Raw genomic sequence first — 22,098 nt, 5'->3', positions numbered from 1 at the left:
TGTGCATTATATCACCAATTATAGAGCTCGTAAGAGCACTTGCAATGGTGTTATTTTGTCTGGGCCAACAAATATGTATGGGGTTTTGTGTTTTGCTGATGTGGCTATATTGGGAGATGTGTTTTATATTAAAAGATTGTGTTGTAGTGTAGTTTTATTGGGGACAACATGGAGGGAATGGGAATTTGTTGGCCACCATGTTGGGTGGGAAGGAAAATGTATAGGAATTTGTGTTTTGTTGATGTGGTTATATTGGAAGATGTGTTTTGTTAATATTATTGTATTGAGAGACGTGTTTGCTTTGACTTTTTATGTAATAGAAGTGGGACCCAATATAGATTTTTGATGGGTTAACAAATTAAGACTATTACAGTTGCTCTAAGGTCGATTCTTATCCAAGCCCATATATAGGATTACCATGTAATTGCTTAATTGGTACGTGCCACAGTACAAATCACTGGCTCCAGCTAGCATTCATACTATATACACCGGAGGACGGCAGTGTCAGCGATGACGTGATAATACATTGCAAATAAGTTTTTGAAGAATATTAATTGTCCATTCCTTTTGACATTTGTGTTACAGAATCGTGAAATATAAAAAAATAAAAATAAAAATAAAAATGTCCTCATTACATATGTTACGTACAGAGCACATTCTACCTTCTTCATCTTTTATTCGATCAATTGACGCAAACATAATCCCCGGCGAAGAATCCTTGCCACCAGCGGAGTGGCTAAAAACAGTATAGGAGAAAAAGTGCAGCGCCATTTGCTTCTACGTCCATTGATATTACGGTTTGATTTTTTCCTATATCCATCCCGCTCCAAGCTTCACGGCCGTCACAGATGCTCACGTTGCTCCCAAAAATCTGAGGAACAGCCTTGGCCAAATCTGATACTTTAGCAGATACTTGCCTCTTTTGATACGTTAGGTTGAAACAAGCAAGGTACACCACTCCTGAACAACCCAGTTAAAAAAAATATTGCTAAGAGACTAAACCAGCAATTGATGTACATAACAAACTGGTGATCAAACATGTGTTTTATGCAAAATTAATCTGCTGAGTTCTACGAATACAAACCGCTATCCGTTTGATCTGCAATCCACGCACGAATTCCATTACCAACATCGACATTAAGAAGCTGTGAATGCAGCAAGCAGAATCATATATAAAATTCAGTATTGATTCCAAAGACATGTACAATAAAAGACATGTAAAATGAAAAGAGTGTGCATGCATGCATGCCTCCGTATTGTTTGAGCTATAAGTGTTCATTTCCAACAGCATGGGATTTGTGATTAGATCGTATGTGGCATCATCAAGATTTCTAACATCTCCTCCAAGAAAAAGTGGAGCCCTAGTAATACCCCAAAAAGTCATCTGTCATGAAGAAATAAGATACACATTATAATTATAAAGAGGCTTATTAATCGCTACCAAACTGATTCACACATGAACAAAGATACCTGAGTTCTTTGCTGATCTGGAGTAAGACTAGAATTCCTGTACGGACCGCGCATAGAATCTACGATCCATGAAAATATACACAAATTACTTCAGAATTAGCATAACTTCCTAAATCTATATCATTTAAGCAATTTATGCATGGTTTCTGACAACCTGGAGGATCAGTAACCCATCCAAATGGTAGCGCATCTAAGTCTGCCCATATCCCATTGTAGTCGTCACTACCAATCAGGCCGGCTGCTGCGAAATCCCTGAAGCGATATCATCATATATATATAACATCAAATGAGAAACAAGGGCTAAAAGTTAATTGATAAGGAGAAAAATTGGCAAATTGGAATGCAAAGGTGCTGGAACTCTTCATTAACCTTGCAACAAAAAGATGAGCAACAACATAACCCCATCCATCCTTAGCAATACTAGCACTGCCTATTTTGTACATGTCGACTAAATCAGTTACGACTTTGGCCATAGCTGGAGTCGCACCAGTTCCGGGAGACACAGAATACACGATATCATGTCTCCGATTTTGCAGGATCTGCACAAGGATGCTCCCATGTATTATGATTCCAAAATTGTAGTTAATTATTAGTAATTGCATCAAACATTGCCTCTGCATACCCTTGACACAGTTTCTATCTCCTCTAGATCCAAATCCTCACCAAATACACAGTCATGCTTCACTGCAAATAGAGCCATTAGAGAAGGTTTGAGTACATGGTGTCTAGGATGATTTTGCAGTAGTAAATCGAACAGAATGACTTTCAAGTTGTCGTTAGATTACCGAATTCAACACCCCAGTGATCATATTGCACATAAAGTGACCTCAAGAAGGCTCTTCCTGCAGCCATCGAAATATTTACAGACATGAAACCGTTTTTCATCCATGAACAAGGCCTGTCTGGAATCCCAATATCTTTTGCTGTATATATACGACCAGACTCTTCATAGGCACGTCCCTATTGAAAATCCAAAGTAAAGAAAATGGAATCCCAGAGTCGATTATGCAAGAGAAATAATAAAACAAGAAAAGAAAGATTACAACAGTTGATGCTCATGAGGAGCAAGATACCGTTTTGACGTCTAAAATAGGGGTGTTGGCATTATATGCTTGAGTACTTATTCCTCTCATCACATTAATCCCAAACTTTAGATTCATGGAATGCACCTTCGCCGATACTTGAGTGAAACCTTTCCCATTTACAGATGTAGGCCACCTACTTGGATCAGGGGCCAACCTTCCCCATTCATCAATCACATCGAATCCAAGAGAATCGATACCAGCACCCTCCACCATTCGCCTATACCAGAGATAATCAACCACAACATACTGGGCGACAAGTAACAGTCATTCAACTTCAATTTTTTTCCTCATACTAGAAGAAATTCAAAGATCTTTAACATAGATCATCAGTCAAGTTCATACGTACCTTGTATCCATGAGCATAAAGGCGATTAGAAACAGCTTGAGCATTTTGTAAAAACTGCTCCTCATTAATAGTCCAGCAAAAAGAATCATAGGAGTTCCAACCTCTTGGTGGTTTATAGTGCCGGAGTCTTAGATTCAATGAGGATACCCTGAAATGGCTTACACATAATTTGTTTCATAGAAGAAAGAAAATCAGATCACGGAGCCAAAAGTTGATGAATCAACACTGGCAATCAAAAAGAACATATATACTCAAGAGAACACAAAGATTGCTATGCTTAATCCAGAGCACAACAAAACTCCCATCAATTCAAGTTATGAAAAACACTAATTTATACACATAACTAAGCAAGCAACGAACTATAAAATAGTTCTGGTTATGGGTTCCGTTCAATATCTATACAATCACCATCAAACGCCAAACAATATAAGCACATAATAGCACATGACAAAAAGAAAACTGGCAAAATGTGTTTCAGCTGTAGCTCACTAGCAACCATTAATGATCGACTTTGAGTTACAGCAATCATGACTTCGTCAAACAAATCAGCAGCACAACGAAGAAACAGTAGAAAGAAGCAAATGCAAAGAGAGAGAGAGTGAAAAAATGGAGAAAAGACCAAGCACCTGCAAACTGAAAGGGCAAACAACAAACACAGAGAGGTCAGCAGCCCGACTGTCTTCATGGTCTTTTACTGTCTAGAACCGAAATCCGAGTGCCAAACTCTTATGGGAAAGCTCCGTACTTATAGGGGCAATGGAGGCTAATTATGAAAATTTGTAATCTTACATGCATGTACGCAAAGTACGTTGGCCCGTTAACAATTCTATAGTTGTATTACTAGTTTTAAGTAAACAATTTAGAATTAGTGGTTTGGTTGGCGGAATCTATCTTTGTAGATATAAGAATTTAGAATTAGTGGTTTGGTTCTTGGAATCTATCTTTGTAGAAATAAGAATTTCTATGTTTGGTTAGTGGAATTTTTAGAATCTAAAATTTCAAAGATTGGTGGGAATTCTCCTTTCCTGTCAAAAAAGAGAAGAATCGGTGAAATCCTCATTTATTTTTAATTAAATACCTTAATGTCATTTTGAAAACACGTAATTTTGACAATATACAATTATATATATTTTTAGATTATTTCATTCCTCATTAATTAAACTTGATAACCTAAAAAATAAAAAAATAATTTCTAATTTTATAATTTTTAATTTAGATATTCAAATTAAAGTGTTATTCTTTAATTTAAATATGTCATATAATTGTAATTTAATTTATACTCTAACCAAACATGGCTGAGGAAATCAATAATGTTAGGAAGGTAGTATAATGTTTAGGAAAGTGGTATAACAGTGTGATCCAAACATTCACAAAGAACGAGCCATAAGATGTGATTTGGTTCGCGGAATCCAGCTTTACAGGAATAAGAATTTTTCTTTTACCAATATTTTCTATGTTTGATTAGTAAAATCTTTGGAATCTAAAATTCTAAGGAAAGTTGGATTTTTCCCAAAGGATGAATTCTCATTTCCTCCAAAATAAAGAGAAATCCTTGGAATACTCACTTTTTTAAAATTAAATACATATAATGTCATTTTAAAAATTAGGAATGTCAACGAGATGGGTTTTCTACTCCAATGATATTAATTAATATATTTTTTTAATTTTAGGACAAATTTATTAATAATATATTTATTATTAGTAAAAAATTATTTTTATTTTACGTTTTTAAATTTAAATATTCAAATTGGAGTATAATTTTTTAATTTAAATATGTCATATAACCCTAAAACTTAATGATCACTAGGGCCGGCTATAACCTAAAAGGATGAAAAATATAAAATTATTACAAAACCCCTGAAATAAAACAGTCCATTTAAAGCCCTAAATGTTAAAATTTCACAAAAAAATAGGGAAAATCACCTTGTCGATCCAGTCACCCGATCGAATTTCATCCAATTCAAACAACATGACATTTTTCAATCCTACTAAGCGGTTTTGTTGTAAATATAACAAACTAGTTCAATATCAATCACACAGCACATTCTACCTTCATATTTTATTCAATTGACACAAAAAGAATCCCCGGCGAAGAATCCTTGCTCGGGCCGAGTGATTTGTATATCCTAGGCTAAGAACAGTTTAACACAAAAAGTGCAGTGCCATGTGCTTCTACATCCATTGATATTAGGCTTTGTGTTGTTCCTAAATCTTGTCCGCTCCAAACTTCACTGATTTTACAAGAGTTGAAGCTTCTCCCAGGAAGAGTCTTGGCCAAATCTGATAGTTGTGCAGATACTTTCACCATTTGTGGGTTTAGGTTGAAAAAAGCAACATACACCTCTCCTGAATAATCAGTAAAGGAATGATTATTCAATTGAAAGAGAGAACGTACGAAACCTTATGGCATTTTATCCAATTAAGAAACCTTGTTTCAGTTGTTCTACAATACATCCTGGCGAAAAGATGTACGTTTATGCAAAATTAATCTCTGAGTTCTAGGAATACAAACCGCTTCTTCCAGTTGCAATCCACAAGCGAATTCTCCCATCAACGGTAGCATAAGGAAACTATCAATGCAACAGAATCATATATAAAATTCAGTATTCCACAGACTTATGTTTAATTCAGTTTTCCAAAGACATCTAAAATGAAAGAGTTTGCATATATGCCTCCTTATTGTTTGTGCTAAAAGAGTTCATTTCCAACAGCATAGGATTTGTGAGTAGATTGTGTGTGGCATCATCAAGATTTCTAACATCTCCTCCAAACATGAGTGGAGACTTGGTAATAGCCCACAAAGTCATCTGCCACGAAGAAATACACATTATAATAAAGAGGCTTATTAGTTGCAGGCAAACTGATTCACACATGAACGAAGATACCTGACTTCTTTGCCCATCTGGATTAAGATTAGAATTCCTGTACGGACCTTGTTGAGAACCTATGATCCATGAAAATGTCCACAAATTACTTCTTGCTTTACATGGTTAGTTTGAAAAGGGAAAAAAAAAAACACAACTATCATCTATCTTTTCACAACCTGGATAACCAAGCCATCCTAATGGTAGCATATCTAAGTCGGCCCATGACTTCCCCCGCAGGCCCTCTGAACCAATCATGTTGGCAGCTGCAAAGTTCCTGAAGCGATATCATCATATAGAACATCAAATGATAACCAAGGGCTAAAATTAATTGATAAGGAGAAAAATTGGAATGCAACGGTGCTGCCAACTCTTAGCGTTAATAGAACTCTTCACCAACCTGGCAACATCAAAAGCAGCAGCAACATCTCCCGATAAATCCCAAACATTACCGGATATCCTGTACATGTCAACTAATTCAGTTACGTTTTTGGCCATAGCTGGTGTCACACTGGTTCCAGGAGACACAGAATACAAGATATCCTGTCTCCGTATTCTCAGGATCTGCACAAGGATGCTCCATGTATTATGATTCCAAAATTATAGTTAATATTAGTAAATGCATCAAACATTGCCTCTACATACACTTGACACAGTTTTTATCTCGTCTAGATCCAAGTCATCACCAAATACACAGTCATGCTTCACTGCAAATAGAAGTAGGGATGAATGTACAAGTTACTAAAACAGAAAGACAAAAACTGAGCCATTAGAGAAGGTATAAGTACATCCTGCCCGTCTTTGACCCCGCCCACTAAGGGAGCCTTGTGTACGGGAGTTGTTTACCTTTTTATACACTTGGTCAATATAAAATTTGCTATGAAACCATGCAGGAGTTTGAGCCTCTATGCTGAATCAGACATCGTCTCACGCAGTTAAAAGGATGACTAATAGCAGGCAATGATTCATCACATGATAAAATTATCCTCTTCCCAAAGAGTCATCTAAATACACAGTAATCAATTTTGATTTCTAGGATAATTTTGCCATAGTAAATAGAAAAGAATGACTTTCAAGTTGTTGTTAGATTACCGAAATCAACACCCCAATCAGCATATTGCTCATAAAGTGACCACAAGAAGACTCTTCCTGCTTTCATCGTAGTATTTACAGCCATGAAACCATTTTGCATCCATGAACAAGGCCTTCCTGGAAACCCAATATCTTTTGCCGTATATAAACGACCAGACTCTTCATAGGCACGTCCCTATTGAAAATCAAAAGTAAAGACTCAAGCTTTTTTTTGGTAGCATAGAAAATACTCTCCAGTCTTAATCTCAAAGAACAAAGTTCAACCAATATTCTATTTTTAACGACAAAATTCTGGGGAATCCCAGATTCGATTATGCAAGACAAATAATAGAACAAGAAAAGAAATATGACAACAATTGATGCTAATGAGGAGTGATACCGTTTTGATGTCTAAAATAGGGGTGTTGGCATTATATGCTTGAGTACTTATTCCTCTCATCACATGAATCCCAAACTTTAGACCATGGAATGCACCTTCTCCGATACTTCACTGAATCCTTTCCCATTTTCAAATGAAGGCCACCTACTTGGGTCAGGAGCCAACCTTCCCCATCCATCAATAACATCGAATCCAAGAGAATCAACACCAGCACCATTCACCAGTCTCCTATACCAGAGGTAATCCACCACAACATACTGCACACAATGCCAATAGTTGCATGCAACCACAAGGAAGATTCTACTTCAATTTATTTTCCTCAAATTGAAAGAAATTTTAAAATATTTAAACATAGATTACCAGTCAAGTTTGTACATCGTATCCATGAGGATATAGACGACTAGAAACAGCGTCAGCATTTTGCAAAAACTGCTCCTCATTAATAGTCCAGCAGAAAGAATCATAGGAGTTCCAACCTCTTGGTGGTGTCGACGAAATTTGAGAGGATAATATGAAATGGGTGAAAAAAAAAATCAGATCACGGAACCAAAAGTAGATGAATCAACACCGGCAATCAAAAAGAAAATACTCAACAGAAAACAAAGATTGCTCTGCTTAATCCAGAGCACAAGAATATGAACCCCCCCCCCCCCCTTCATTTTCTTTTCCCCCAACTTCATTACAACAAAATAGTAGGCTCCAAAACTCCCACCAATTCACGTTATGAAAAAACACGAATTTATACACGTTAATAAGCAAGCAACGAACTACTAATAATTCTGGTTCTGGGTTCCGTTCAATACCTAAACAATCACCATCAAACGCCAAACAATTTAAGTGCATAATAGCAAATGACAAAAAGAAAACTGGCGAAATGTGTTTCAGGTCTACCCCGACCTTGCTCTCCGTATTCTTCTACAGCTCCCTTTTTTAAGAATTTGTTCTCTCTTACCCTTGCTCGATCATGTCCTTGAAGAGCTGGGCCAAATTTTGGGTCTTCATTATTGGGCCTTGAGGTTGTTGTTATTTGTTATTAAGTTTGGGCTTGCTTTAGTCTTGGCCCCATTCTTTGTTTATTTCATTTTATGTTAACCTCTTTTTAGTCTTGTCAGTCTGTGACGACCATTGGGCTACAGTAACTGTTTTGTATTCAAATAGCCATTAAGCAAAGGGGTCTGAGAAAGTTGAGCTGCTGATAGGGGTCTGAAAAGAGAGAGTGGCCTTCGGTTTCTGTCTCCATCCGGCTTTGAGTTTGGATTTTGTGAGCTGGTGAATTTGAGGAGTGAAGGACAGAGCAGCCATGGGAGGTGGTTGGTACTTGTGGATTCGCAGAAGTGGTGAGCAGACCAGGTTTGAGTTTTATATTGGGCTTCTCGGTTGGGACAACCAATTGATTGGGCTATAAATGAAACAAAGCCCAAGTGGATTACAATGACAAAAACAAGTAAACAACCCACTCAAAAGTCCAAACAGGCCCAAGTCCATCTTCCAAATACCACTGAATAAGGGTAGCTTTAGTCACACCCCGTTTTTTTCTAGAGACACTCCAATCTAAGTTGACCATCTCTTGTAAAAATAATTGACAGGATGGTTTTAGAAAAAATCAGGGTGTGACTAAAGTTACCCCTGAATAATTATTATCAAGCCTCGAGACTCATGGCCCATCTCATTCAGCTCAACACCAAATAACCAACTACGTTAGCCAATGATGGTGTTAGCCCCGTGATAAGATGTATGATAATCATACTCTTCCATCGGAGTTCAATACACGAGTTCATAATTCATACATGAATTTCTCATGTGCTAGCGTGGTATATGTAAGACACTTGAATTTTTTTTTCTTCATAAATTCAATACTATTGGATGCTTCTTTTTCAACCTCTAGTTCTCCTCTCTAATATTCTGCAACCCAGCAAGCTTAATTGTGACTACATAGAAATTATATCAGAAAGTATTCCAATTGTAGGAATGGTGAAGCTCGTAGTCAGGTTGCTAGGGAATATCTCTACACTTCTCTACAACTCACTGATATCAGTTGCGTTATCTCCATTTGTTGGAGGTAGAGAAGGAACCATGTAAGGTTGTGACGGTAGAGGAGGATGGATGTATATAACCTGCCTCCGATACCATGATATAATTTCTATGTACATAATAGCACACAAAAAGAAAATTGTCAAAATGTGTCTTAGATACAACTCACTAGCATGACTTCGTCAAACAAATCAACAGCACAATGAAGAAATAGTATAAAGAAGCAAATGTGAAGAGAGAGAGGAAAAAAAATTGGAGAAAAACCCAGCACCTGCAAACTGAAAGGGCGAACAACAAACACAGAGAGGTCAGAATCCCGACTGTTTTCATGGTCTTTTACTGTCTAGAATCGAAATTCAAGTGTCAAGCTCTTATGAGAAGCTCCGTACTTATATGGGCAATGGACGCTACGTATCAGAATTTGTAATCTTGCATGTACACTAATAGGTGGTTATGTTGTTAATTAACAAATATTGTATTAGTTTATACTAGTTTTAGGTGGGAATACAAATTTTCTTTTTGCAAATGATTTCTATGTTTGATTGATGAGATTCTTGGAATCTAAAATGGAAAAGAAAATTGAATTCCTCCCAGATGAGCAATTCTCATTTTCTCCAAAAAGAAGAACAATACTTGAAATATTCTCTTTTGATTCGCGGATATAGAGATGAGAATGGTTCATTGTCAATGTTTGGATCACACTTTCCAACTACTTTCCTAATATCATTGATTTTATATATTTGCCATGTTTTGTTACAGTAAATATTACAATTTATTTCACATTGTATGACATATTCAAATTAAAAATTAACACTTTAATTTGAATATCCAAATTAAAAACTGTAAAAAAGAAAAATAAAATATTTGACATTATAGATATTTAATAAAATAAGTAAGTATACAAGGATTTCCTTCTTTTTGAGGAGAAATGAGAATTTCTCATTTATGAGGAATCCAACTTTCCTTAGTATTCTATATTCTAAGGATTTCACCAATCAAACATAGGAATCATTGACAAAAGAAAAACTCGTATTCCTCGAAAATTGAATTTTGCGAAACAAATGACACCTTGATTAAATGCATATAATGTCATTTTGAAAAATACATAATTTTGACGATATATAATAATTATGTATTTTAAATAGTTTATTTTTATATTATTTCATTTCTTATTGATTAAATTTGATCACATAAAACACGTGTCATTGTCTCATTAGAAGAGTACATTTTTTTTTTAAAGAAAGGTCAATGACCTACTTGTATTAGAATGCAACCCAATACAGAAATCATTAGAAGAGTATATATATATATATATATATATATATATATATATATATATTTATCTTCACGTGATTATTTTAGAACTAGTTATAAGTACAAATAGCGCAATATTCTTCACATGCTTCTGATTTTCGCGCTGGATACAACTCCAAGTGACATTAGTAGAAGACAATCGAAAAATCCTTGGTACTGGTGGGGTGCTTGCCAATGTGACCGTGGAAGATGGCGCGATGGAAGAAAGTGTTTAGAAAAAAATAAGACAGAGAAAAAATAGGATAGAAAGCGTTTAGGATAGAGAAAAATGCTGGAGAGAGCATATGCACTCTAGTTGATGTGAGAATCGACCTCCCTTCTCAAGGGAAGAATCGCACAGGAAACCATCACAAACTTAAATTCAATTTAATTCATGAGGGAGGAAAAACATTTTTTTAAATTTACACGTAGCAAGCTTCCGGTTTATATAATTGTATCCAAAATGATATGTGTCCATCCCATTTAGTATTAAATGGTCCCCCACACTTCTCCTCATGTCACCTAGATTATAGACAATTATGGACACCAAAATTATGGATGTATAGTGTTTCCGTAATTGTATAGATGGATAGAAATCTATAAGGAAACAAGAATATTTGACTTTATTTGCCCCTTTAATTAAGAGTATGTGTAGACACGAAATAATTGACTATTGATTTGCTAATTAAAGGCATTAACTATTGATTTATTCCTTTAATTAAAAACATTTATAGACATCAAAATATGGAATGAATAATGTATTGTAAGTAAAGACTTATATTTGGCTATTAATGACTATATAAATAAAGAATTTAATAAAATATTCAAAATTTGAATATGATCCCGCACTCTCCAACCTGGTTTGACGCGGTTTAATGCTTGTTTCGAGTAAATTATAAAATTGAACCGTCCGATCGACTGGGTTTAGTAACATTGGAATAGATGAATAATGCTTGAAACTCCAAAATATGATCTACATTTTATCTCTAATCAATGTGAAGGGTTGGTGTTAGGCATTACAAGTGTGTATGCAAAATCATATTCTAATACATGTTAATTAAGTTAAACCCCCATAAAATATATGATGTCATGTAGCGAGGACAATCAAATATGAGAATTCATAAAATAAATAAACAAACTTGGCTCCAACCAAGTCTTACCAAGGATTGGGAACAATACTCTCCACGTACTTGAAAACTTCTAAACATAACAGTTTTTCAACATGGATTCCAAGATCCATCACCTGTTGAGAGATTCGAAGATTTTTCAAATGTTGGTTTTGGTTGGTCCGCAACGAGATTTTCGATTGAGATATACTTAGTTAAAAAGAGGGTGCAAATAGTGTTCATCATTTTCAATTTCTAGATATCGTTTCGAGTGACAAAAAAATTATTCTGGTGATTTTCCAAGAAACGTAGTTGTTCCTTATTGGTATCTCAATTTTTGGAAGGCAAACAATGAGGATAAATTAAAAGCAAATGATTCAAATGCAAAAGAAAGGTGAAATCGAAATGGAAATAGTTGTCCAGAAGATATTCATGGAGCGGGATGACTATCGTAAGCATGAGGCATGTAGTTAATTTTCTTCCTCCCAACTTGTTACGAGAAAAAACAATAGATACAGGTTTGTCGAAATCAACTCCACTCCATACAGAATCTTTAGTCTACCAAATAACTATCGCTCTCTCACTCCCAAACCCGCTTCATGACATTCGTATACACAATGAAAATAGTTAAAGAAAAATATATGTTGAAGATTTGAAGTGATGTTAGAAATAGAGATTCTCTAAATCAAAAATAGATTTTATTTTAGAATGGGAAAGATTTTAGGAAAATCCTTGGAGGCGGCTCTTATTTATATCCTACTTTGCAAACCCAAATCCCCACCACAAACAAACAAAAAAACCACAAATTTTACATCTCTCCAATGGCGACAAGGAAGATGACGATCCAGAGTCGCAAATCCCATTTCGCATCTCTGCGACTATTGCAGCCAGCGACATACACGAAAAAGATGGTTATGTTTAAAAGGACTCTGATGAAATCCCAGTGATTCATATCAGTTTATAAACCATGCGGCTTACTTCTTCCTCCTACACTGAAATTCTCAACGACAAGAACAACAAAGTCGGCAGCTTCCTTGTAAACCATGTGAGCTTCAGCTTTGGACCAAGAAAGAACTGCCACTTATTATCCGTACTCTCCTCTACCATCAAAGATGGAGTTGAAGAGCTGTTAACCCTCGCAGGAAAAATCCCTTTACCATTCACCAAGGACTTCTATGACTTAGTAGTATTGGGTCCCTGTGGTGGCCTATTCTGTCTTTATGATCGTTCCTCTCTGAACAATCTCACTCCCCTCTGGAATCCAGCAACTGGAGAAGTCAAGCCTCTGCCTCCGTCCACCGTCAAGCATCCGCCTGGCATACGCTCAACAGAGTTTGGCGACATTGGCTTTTGATAAGAAGACGAAATATCACAAAGTCTTGAAGTTCGTTGTTAATTATGTGAATAAAGCATCATATTTTCCAGAGGTTTCAATAGATCAAGTTGATCTATACTCTCTAAAAGATGATTCTTGGAGAGCAACCTCTCCTCTTGAAGACGTTGTTTTGAATAATGCTAAACGTAGTGAACTCCATGATTTCAATAATGGACATTCCATATAACAATGGAGTTTTCTATCCGTGTAAGAATGGAGTAGTCTGTTGACGGGTGGTGAATTTGGATGTCCTTTGACCTTTGACTTTGCCAATGAAGTTTTTGAGAGATTGCCACTACCAGATTTTGATGAGTCTCGTTATGATTGCGTAATCTCAAGTTTTAATGGATTACCTGCTGCTATTATTTATAATAATGGATATTCAAGTTTTGAGGGATTCACTGGTTCTGTTTATGACGATCACTACTGGAAGAATGCAAATACACAATTTGATGTATGGGTGATGACAGAGTATGGAGTGAAAGAGTATTGGGTAAAACTACATAGTGTTGGACCCTTTTCAGGGGTTGAGTGGCCCTTAGGTCTTTCGAATAATGGTTGGCTATTTTTGGCAAATCCAACGGGGCAGTTGCTGTTTTGTGATGCAAGCACCAAATAGTTGAAAAATCTTGGACTCCAGGGTCAAAAGGTTAGTTTATAAGTCACAAACTTTGTGAAGAGTCTTGTTCCTCTCACCAAATGGGAGGATGATAACTGTGTAGAGAAACAATGCTTTCAAGTCTGAGCAAATGCAGAAAAACAGAGAGCAATAAATAGTAAACTAATACTCAGCTTCATTGGATTTTTATTTTCTGCTAATATATTTTTGTCTATGCTTTGGATTTTTATTTTCTGCTAATATATTTTTGTCTATGCTTTTAGATTTTCAATAAGAGATAAGATGGGTACAGAATAAGAACCTCATCGACCATAGTAAATAAATGTTTGATGTAGTGCGCTGGTCGTTCTCATATCCCACATTGGGTAGGTGGAAGCAAGTAAGGTGCTTTATATGTGGTGGACAATCCTCCCCTTGTAAGCCGGTTTTCAGGGGTGAGTTAGGCCCACTACATCATTTGGTATCGGAGCCCAAGCCCATGCTGACAGTGTGGGTGAACGTGGGTCCATGGGGTTGGGTGCAACACGTGGGACAGGTGTTCTTTGGGAGGGTGAGAATTGATGCAGTGCGCTGGTCGTTCCCATATCCCATATCGGGTAGGTGGGAGCAAGTAAGGTGCTTTATATGTGGTGGGCAATCCTCCCCTAGCAAACCGATTTTCAGGAGTGAGTTAGGCCCACTGCATCAATGCTCCAAGAAGTGAATACATAATAAGAAGCTCATTGACATAACATCTTCCACTTTTAGACAAAATCCGATGCAATCTTGTCCAAGTCCATTGTCCAATAGTGTACTTCCCTTTGCTTGCATCATCTTAATCCTATATGACTTTTTGTTAAATAAATATTAGAAACACATGTCAATGATTTACATTGAGTACGATTTAACAAATTCTCCATATTAAATAGAACAAAGCCGGTTATCAAAACAATTAGGCCAAAATGGAATTACATGTCGTCCACCCCTCTTGTATATATCCAGTGCCCTCATAGCATCACTACGTTGCATCCAAAGAAGTGTATCATCAATAGTTATCACATATATCTGATCAATAGATTAGCAAAACTTCAATTATATAAACAAAGAGAGGTGGTTACCTTGTCAACAAAATTAAGTGCACCATCACTTATGGCTTGATACATTTTGATGCTTTCAGAATTTTAGAAGGTTATTTAACTTGAATTTAATTAGTTATAATATTAGGAATGATGCCTTCCTCAGCTTCAGTCCTTTGCCATGACTTCCATTTCAAGAGTTTCGCGGGTTCCTTAATCTCTCACAATCATGAGACAACCCTAGGTTACTTTCCCTTTAACTCAAAGGGTTGGGCCTTCAGTTTATTGGTTTACTTTCCATCACTTATGGCTTGATACATTTTGATGCTTTCAAAATTTTAGAAGGTTATTTAACTTGAATAATTAGTTATAATATTAGGAATGATGCATTCCTCAGCTTCAGTCCTTTGCCATGACTTCCCTTTCAAGAGCTTTGCGGGTTCCTTCATCTCTCACAATCATGAGACAACCCTAGGTTACTTTCCTTTTAACTCAAAGGGTTGGGCCTTCAGTTTATTGGTTTACTTTTTCTTGGGCTTATATAACTTTAAGCCTATTATTTATTTCATGTAATAGGCTCATCTCATATTAAGTTCATTCTTTTATTTGTATTGTTTAAGACTTTTAAGTCATATCTTGTTAGAGCCCATTGGATTCAAATTCAAACATATAAGGTTTTTGTACTATTATTCAAACTTAACTTAAATGAATGAATCTAACTATACGTTCTTCAGGTCCTCTTCTTCTACTTCCTCTTTTTCTTCTTCTTCCTTGATCTCTTGAATTCTGTTTCCGCCGCACACAAAAATACCAACTTGATAATTCTATCATGGTATCGGAGCATCCATCATTCCTAATACAAATTTTACTACTTTCTTAACGTGACTTCAAGAACTTCAATCTAACATCTTCACCGTTTTTTTACATAGTTGCATAATTCCCCAACTTCAGGCGATTTACTGCATTTCTTTAAATAGGAAACACAAAATTAATAGACATAAACTACCTATCAAGAATAAAACGAAATATGATTACTTTTACTTGATCCGTTATTTGTCCATGGGATATTTGTCCATTGGGAGCTTGTTGTAGCTGGGCAATACCGCCCAGCTTATATGGGATGTTTGGTGGGGCGGTCTGGGAAAGCAAACGGCTAACGGGCCCGCCCCAACTAACGCCCCACCAAACAAAGCTATTGATAATTATTATTGCTACTGACATTTTTATAAAAAAAATCATTATTAAAATATGTTTTTGATGGGCTTATATCAACCATTACATCATACTCCGACTACTACAGAATACTAAGAGCATAAGAAGTTTTTGAAGAATCTTTGTGAAGGTCTTTTGTCCATTTCTTTTGACATTTCTGTTACAGAATCGTCATATATAAAAAAAAGGGGACTCATTACATGTTACAAAGCACATTCTACCTTCATCTTTTATTCAATTGACACAAACAGAATCCCCGGCGAAGAATACTTGCTCCGGCCGAGCGATTTATCCTAGGCTAATCACAGTCTAGGACAAAAAGTGCAGTACCATGTGTTTGTACATCCATTGATATTAGGCTCTGTGTTGTTCCTAAATCTTGTTCGCTCCAAACTTCACGGATTTTACAAGAGTTGAAGTTTCTCCCAGGAAGAGTCTTGGCCAAATCTGATAGTTGTGCAGATATTTTCACCATTTGTGGTTTTAGGTTGAAAAAAGCAACATACACCTCTCCTGAACAATCAGTAAAGGAATAGTTATTCCATTGAAAGAGAGAACACGAGGAACCGTAAAATTGTCAAAGAACAGAAAGAAAAAACTATGCATATAATTGATCAATTTTAAGAACGCTTAGAGACAAAACAGCAATTGATGTACATAACAAAATGGTGCTGTGGTGGTGAACTGTATGTGCAGAAGTAACTTTCATGATTTTACTTTTTCTGCCAACAAGAGAGAATTTTAGGCCTTCAATGAGGCCATGTTGATCATTCTTAGGCATATATCCAATTAAAAAACCTTGTTTCAGTAGTTCTAAAATATACCCTGGCGAAAAGACGTGTTTATGCAAAATTAATCTGTGAGTTCTATGAATACATACCGTTTCTTCCAGTTGCAATCCACGCACGAATTCCCCCATCATCATTCTCAGCTGCATTTTAAGATCTTAGTCCGAAAATGGAAAATACAAGAAAAAGCCTTAAAGAAGTCAGCTTCTGGCATATTTACCTTCCACTGATCTAACGACAGCACAAAGACCAGAGTAACTGTTGATGAGGCCTCCATTATCGTTCAACTCCCACATCTGTTAAAATTATCAGTTAGCTTTCAAATGTAATTCAGATAAAGTTTTACATTTACATGCTTTTTATGATAATTATACCCTTAATAGTATTTAACTATTTATCAAAAAATCTATGGGACAGAAACACTGCCAATTCAAAATTAACAGTTTTAAAAAAGAAATTGAGGGATCGAGGCTATTCTCCACTCTGCCTGAGGGCAGGGATTCAAATTTCCATCCCAGTTGGATAATCAAAGACAAAACATGCTGGATATGATCACTTCACAGATTTAGGTGTTACAACAAAAAAGAATACCTGGTTGGCATCCAAACTGCAGGGTGAAAATGAATCAATCTTTGATTCTTTTGCTCTGAGTTTCCGCTTTGGAGAAGCATCCAAGCAAAATTCCATCCCGCCACTTGCAGATAAATGAAGTTTCCCTTCATAGTGCTGCTTGTAAATGACCTCTTCATCTCTAGATTGGCATACAAACTAAGTTAATGATAATTAACAGCATAAGTGGAATTAACAGCACCATGTGGTTTGGAATAAGGTGTATTACACAGCCAATAGAGGTCTTCGCTTGAATAGGCATAAATGTTTCTGGATATTGCTTCCCGAGGTTTCTTTCCAACAGATCTGCTCAAGATCTTTGTCAAGATGTTCAACTGACCAATTATGTGTATCAGGATCATTGCAGCTAGTGAGGTGCAGAGCATGAGCTTCAGACATGCCCACTTCTCTCAGATATCTAGATTGGCGCCTGAAAGCCTTGCTCCGAGTACGAGCCTCATTAACAGTAGCATAAGGAAACTGTGAATGCAACAGAATCATACATTAAATTGTAATAAAAAAATATTCCAAAGACATGTACAATAAAAGGGCTTAATTCAGTATTCCAAAGACATCTAACATAAAAGGATTTGCATGCCTCAATATTGTCGCTGCTAAAAGAGTTAATTTCCAACAATGTAGGATTTGTGAGTAGATTGTATGTGGCATTATCAAGATTTCTGACATCTCCTCCAAACATGAGTGGAGACTTAGCAATAGCCCACAAAGTCATCTGCCAAGAAGAAATGCACATTATAATAAAGAGGCTTATTAGTAGATAACAAACTGATTCACACATGAACAAAGATACCTGAGTTCTTTGCTCATCCGGATTAAGGTTAGAATTCCTGTGCGGACCCTGATTAGAACCTACGATCCATGAAAATATCCACAAATTACTTCAGAATTAGCATAACTTCCGAAATCTATATCATTTAAGCTATTTATGCACGCTTTCTGACATACTGCATACATACTAGTAAATGGTTGAGCTCCCTGTTTTATCTCCCTTTTCCTGGTTCTTCTAATAGATGCAACTTAAATCTTGACCATAAAGCCAAGGCCACTATATCTACGTATAGTTCATACGAGTAAACTGAACTTGGCATTGATTAATGCAATAGTGTGAAATATTTCCACTTCTAATCCTGTAAAGCAAGCACTTTAATATCACTTTATCACATGGTCCTATGTGATATCGCTCAGATTGAAATAATATCATATGACACAGTCAGTCTTGGCAACACCTTCAGATTAAACAGGAAATATTTCAAGAAGATGCCAATTTGAAAAGAAAAAACAACTATCACCAATCTTTTCTCAACCTGGATCAGTAAGCCATCCTAATGGTAGCATATCTAAGTCGGGCCATGACTTCCCCTGCAAGCCCTGAGAACCAGGCAGGTGGGCAGCTGCAAAGTCCCTGAAGCGATATCATCATATATAACATCAAGTGAGAACCCAGGGCTACAATCAATAGATAAGGAGAAAAACTAGAATGCAACAGCTGCTGCCAACTCTTAGCGTTAAAAGAACCCTTCATCAACCTTGCAACATTAAAATGAGCTGCAACATCTCCCCATGAATCCCAATCATCACCGGTTACCCTGTACATGTTGACTAATCCACTTATGTCTTTGGCCATAGCTGGTGTCACACTGGTTCCAGGAGACAGAGAATACACGATATCTTGTCTCCGATTTCCCAGGATCTGCACAAGGACGCTCCATGTATTATGGTTCCAAAATTATAGTTAATTATTAGTAAATGCATCAAACATTGCCTCTGCATACCTTTGACACAACTTTTATCTCGTCTAAATCCAAGTCATCACCAAATATACAGTCATGCTTCACTGCAAATAGAGGTAGGGATGAGTATAGAAGTCACTAAAAAAGAAAGACAAAAACTGAGCCATTAGAGAAAGTAATTAGCCATTTAACCATTCAGTCGCTTATAGAAATAAAATGGGACTACAATTATGAAGTTATAAGCTTGTCATTGGCGGAATTTGAAAATTTATGCACAGGCAAACATGTAACTCAGTGGTAGAGTTGCAGGGGTGCGACCTGGAGGTCACAAGTTCAATTCCTGAAAACATTCTCTCTAATATGAAATTTGCTATGAAACCATGCAGGATTTTGAGCCTCTATGCCCTATGTTTAAATATTGAATCAGACACCATCTCCACGTAGTTAAAAGGATGGCTCATAGTAGGCAGTGATTCCTCACATGATAAAATTATCCTCTTCCCCAAGAGTCATGTAAATGCACTGTAATCAATTTTGATATCTAGGATGATTTTGCCGTAGTAAATAAAACAGAATGGCTTTCAAGTTGTCATTAGATTACCGAAATCAACACCCCATTGAGCATATTGCACATAAAGTGACCTCAAGAAGACTCTTCCTGCTTTCATCGTAGTATTTACAGCCATGAAACCATTTCGCATCCACGCACAAGACTTTTCTGGAATCCCAATATCTTTTGCTGTATATATATGACCAGACTCTTCATATGCACGTCCCTATTGAAAATCGAAAGTAAAGACTCAAGCTTTTTTTTGGTAGCATTGAAAATGCTCAAGTCTTAAAGAACAAAGTTCAACCAATATTCTATTTCAACGACAAATTCAGGGGAATCCCAGATTCCACTATGCAAGACAAATAATAATAAAAAAGAAGAAGAAGAAAGATGACAACAATTGATGCTAATGAGGAGCGATACCGTTTTGAGGTCTAAAATAGGGGTGTCCGCATTATATGCTTGAGTACTTATTCCTCTCATCACATGAATCCCAAACTTTAGATACTTGGAATGCAACTTCTCCGCTACTTCACTGAATCCTTTCCCATTTGCAGATGAAGGCCACCTACTTGGGTCAGGGGCCAACCTTCCCCATTCATCAATCACATCGAATCCAAGAGAATCAACACCAGCACCATTCACCAGTCTCCTATACCAGAGGTAATCCACCACAACAAACTGCACGCAATGCAAATAGTTGCATGCGACGACAAGTAACATTCAACTTCAATTTCTTTTTTCTCATATTGGAAGAAATTCCAAAATCTTTAACATAAATTACCAGTCAAGTTTATACCTTGTATCCATGAGGATATAGGAGACTAGAAACAGCTTCAGCATTTTGCAAAAACTGCTCCTCATTAATAGTCCAGCAGAAAGAATCATAGGAGTTCCAACCTCTTGGTGGTGTAAGGGCAAACCTTCCTATTTGCTGCAATGAAATTTCACAGGATACCCTGAAATGGCTTACACAAACCCAAAAATCAGATCACTAAGATCTCAAACCAAAAGTAGATGAATCAACACTGGCAATCAAAAGGAACATATTCAAGAGAAAACAAAGATTGCTCTGCTTAATCTAGAGCACGAGAATGTGAAAGCCACCCTTCATTTTCTTTTCACCCAACTTCATCAGAACAAAATAGTAGGCTCCAAAACCAATTCGCATTATGAAAAACACTAATTTATGCACACAAATAATCAAGCAACGAACTATAAAATACTTCTGATTCTGGTTACATTCAATATCTATACAATCACCATCAAAACGCCCATCAATTTAAGCACATAATAGCACACAAAAAGAAAAATGGTGAAATGGGTTTCAGCTACAGCTCACTAGCAACCATTAATTATCGATTTTGAGTTAAAGAAATCATGAATTCGTCAAACAAATCAGCAGCACAACAAAGAAACAGTACAAAGAAGCAAATGAAAGAGGGAAAAAAAAAATGGAGAAAAGATGAAGCACCTGCAAACTGAAAGGGCCAACAACAAACACAGAGAGGTTAGCTGCTTGACCGTCTTCATGGTCTTTTACTGTCTAGAACCGAGTGCCAAGCGCTTATGAGGAGCTCCGTAATTATAGGCAATGGAGGCTAATTATGAAATTTTGTAATTTTACATATACGCCACGTCGCTAAGTAGGTGTGTATGTCATTAACAAAAATAAAAAAGAGTAATTTTGCAATATACGCCAAGTCGCTAAGTAGGTATGTCATTAACAAAAATAAAGAGAGCATGCACGTCATTTTAAATTATTTATAATACAACTAGTTTTAACCAGATTACATATACATTAATAATTATAAATGCTCTTAATTAGTACTTACTCAAATTATATTAATTAATCAATATTTTAAATTTTTTAGAGTTAAAAATTTATTAAGACAATGAACTATATATAAATTTGAAAAGGAGTATTAAAAAAAAACTTAATAATAAAAAAGTAGTTCCACCGACTTAAGGTCGTCCCTTCAACAATAAACTATACACTATAGAAAATTGTAAGTTTATCCAGAATCGGGTACTGAGTTCATTTATTTAGTCTATATGACAATTTTATTTTTAACAAAATAAACTTTTAAAAATTGAATTCATTATATTGTAAAAATTCAATAGATAATTGATATAGGACTGAATTTGGGTTGATTTGGAGCTGAAATAATAGAAGTAGAAAGTTGCTGGAAATTACCATTTTTATCGGCTAATAGAAATCAAATTTCAACGGGATTGAGTTTTGTTTGGTTTTTGCCCAACTGAAAAATTTTGCAACGTTGTCCGATTTCGATGATTTTTGGTCCGGCAAACGAAACGGCGTTCTGAATGAACCAGACGCCTTTGGTCCCTAGGCCCACCTAGGTTTCAAGAAATTTCATCGTTTCGGGCCTCAAACGAACTGTTTTTTGTTTTAGGAATATTTTTGTAATTTTACATCTTTGTGTTTTCATCTTACTAGGGTTGTAGC

The 22,098-nt window shown here is 36.1% G+C and overlaps 3 protein-coding genes and 1 pseudogene across 3 annotated transcripts; 1 reads left to right on the top strand and 3 right to left on the bottom strand.

The window, feature by feature from the left end:
* Positions 1–736: 736 nt before the first annotated feature.
* LOC120000620 (alpha-galactosidase-like) lies at positions 737–3,696 on the bottom strand. The gene is made up of 13 exons (XM_038848743.1): positions 3,691–3,696; positions 3,528–3,599; positions 3,239–3,297; positions 2,902–3,049; positions 2,544–2,801; positions 2,256–2,430; positions 2,093–2,154; positions 1,840–2,009; positions 1,625–1,722; positions 1,471–1,529; positions 1,250–1,384; positions 1,085–1,145; positions 737–960 (listed from the first exon to the last, which is right to left on the bottom strand). Exons 1-13 carry the CDS (start codon positions 3,694–3,696, stop codon positions 737–739), a joined length of 1,527 nt encoding a protein of 508 aa, XP_038704671.1.
* A 1,249-nt stretch (positions 3,697–4,945) lies between these two features.
* LOC120000619 lies at positions 4,946–9,014 on the bottom strand (annotated as a pseudogene).
* Positions 9,015–12,633: 3,619 nt separating this feature from the next.
* On the top strand, positions 12,634–13,660 carry LOC120000618. The gene is made up of 3 exons (XM_038848742.1): positions 12,634–12,982; positions 13,092–13,187; positions 13,254–13,660. The coding sequence occupies exons 1-3, from the start codon at positions 12,634–12,636 to the stop codon at positions 13,658–13,660; spliced, it is 852 nt and encodes a 283-aa protein (XP_038704670.1).
* A 2,360-nt stretch (positions 13,661–16,020) lies between these two features.
* On the bottom strand, positions 16,021–21,256 carry LOC119999476. The gene is made up of 14 exons (XM_038847057.1): positions 21,103–21,256; positions 20,428–20,587; positions 20,052–20,309; positions 19,677–19,851; positions 19,118–19,179; positions 18,872–19,035; positions 18,650–18,747; positions 18,136–18,194; positions 17,923–18,057; positions 17,554–17,804; positions 17,307–17,466; positions 16,936–17,011; positions 16,808–16,858; positions 16,021–16,440 (listed from the first exon to the last, which is right to left on the bottom strand). Exons 1-14 carry the CDS (start codon positions 21,159–21,161, stop codon positions 16,226–16,228), a joined length of 1,923 nt encoding a protein of 640 aa, XP_038702985.1. The 5' UTR covers positions 21,162–21,256; the 3' UTR covers positions 16,021–16,225.
* Positions 21,257–22,098: the final 842 nt, after the last annotated feature.

The sequence above is a fragment of the Tripterygium wilfordii genome, chromosome 6 (genome assembly GCF_013401445.1).
Source record: "Tripterygium wilfordii isolate XIE 37 chromosome 6, ASM1340144v1, whole genome shotgun sequence".
In the NCBI taxonomy this organism is placed as follows: domain Eukaryota; kingdom Viridiplantae; phylum Streptophyta; class Magnoliopsida; order Celastrales; family Celastraceae; genus Tripterygium; species Tripterygium wilfordii.
This window is presented reverse-complemented; position numbering and strand designations above follow the sequence as displayed.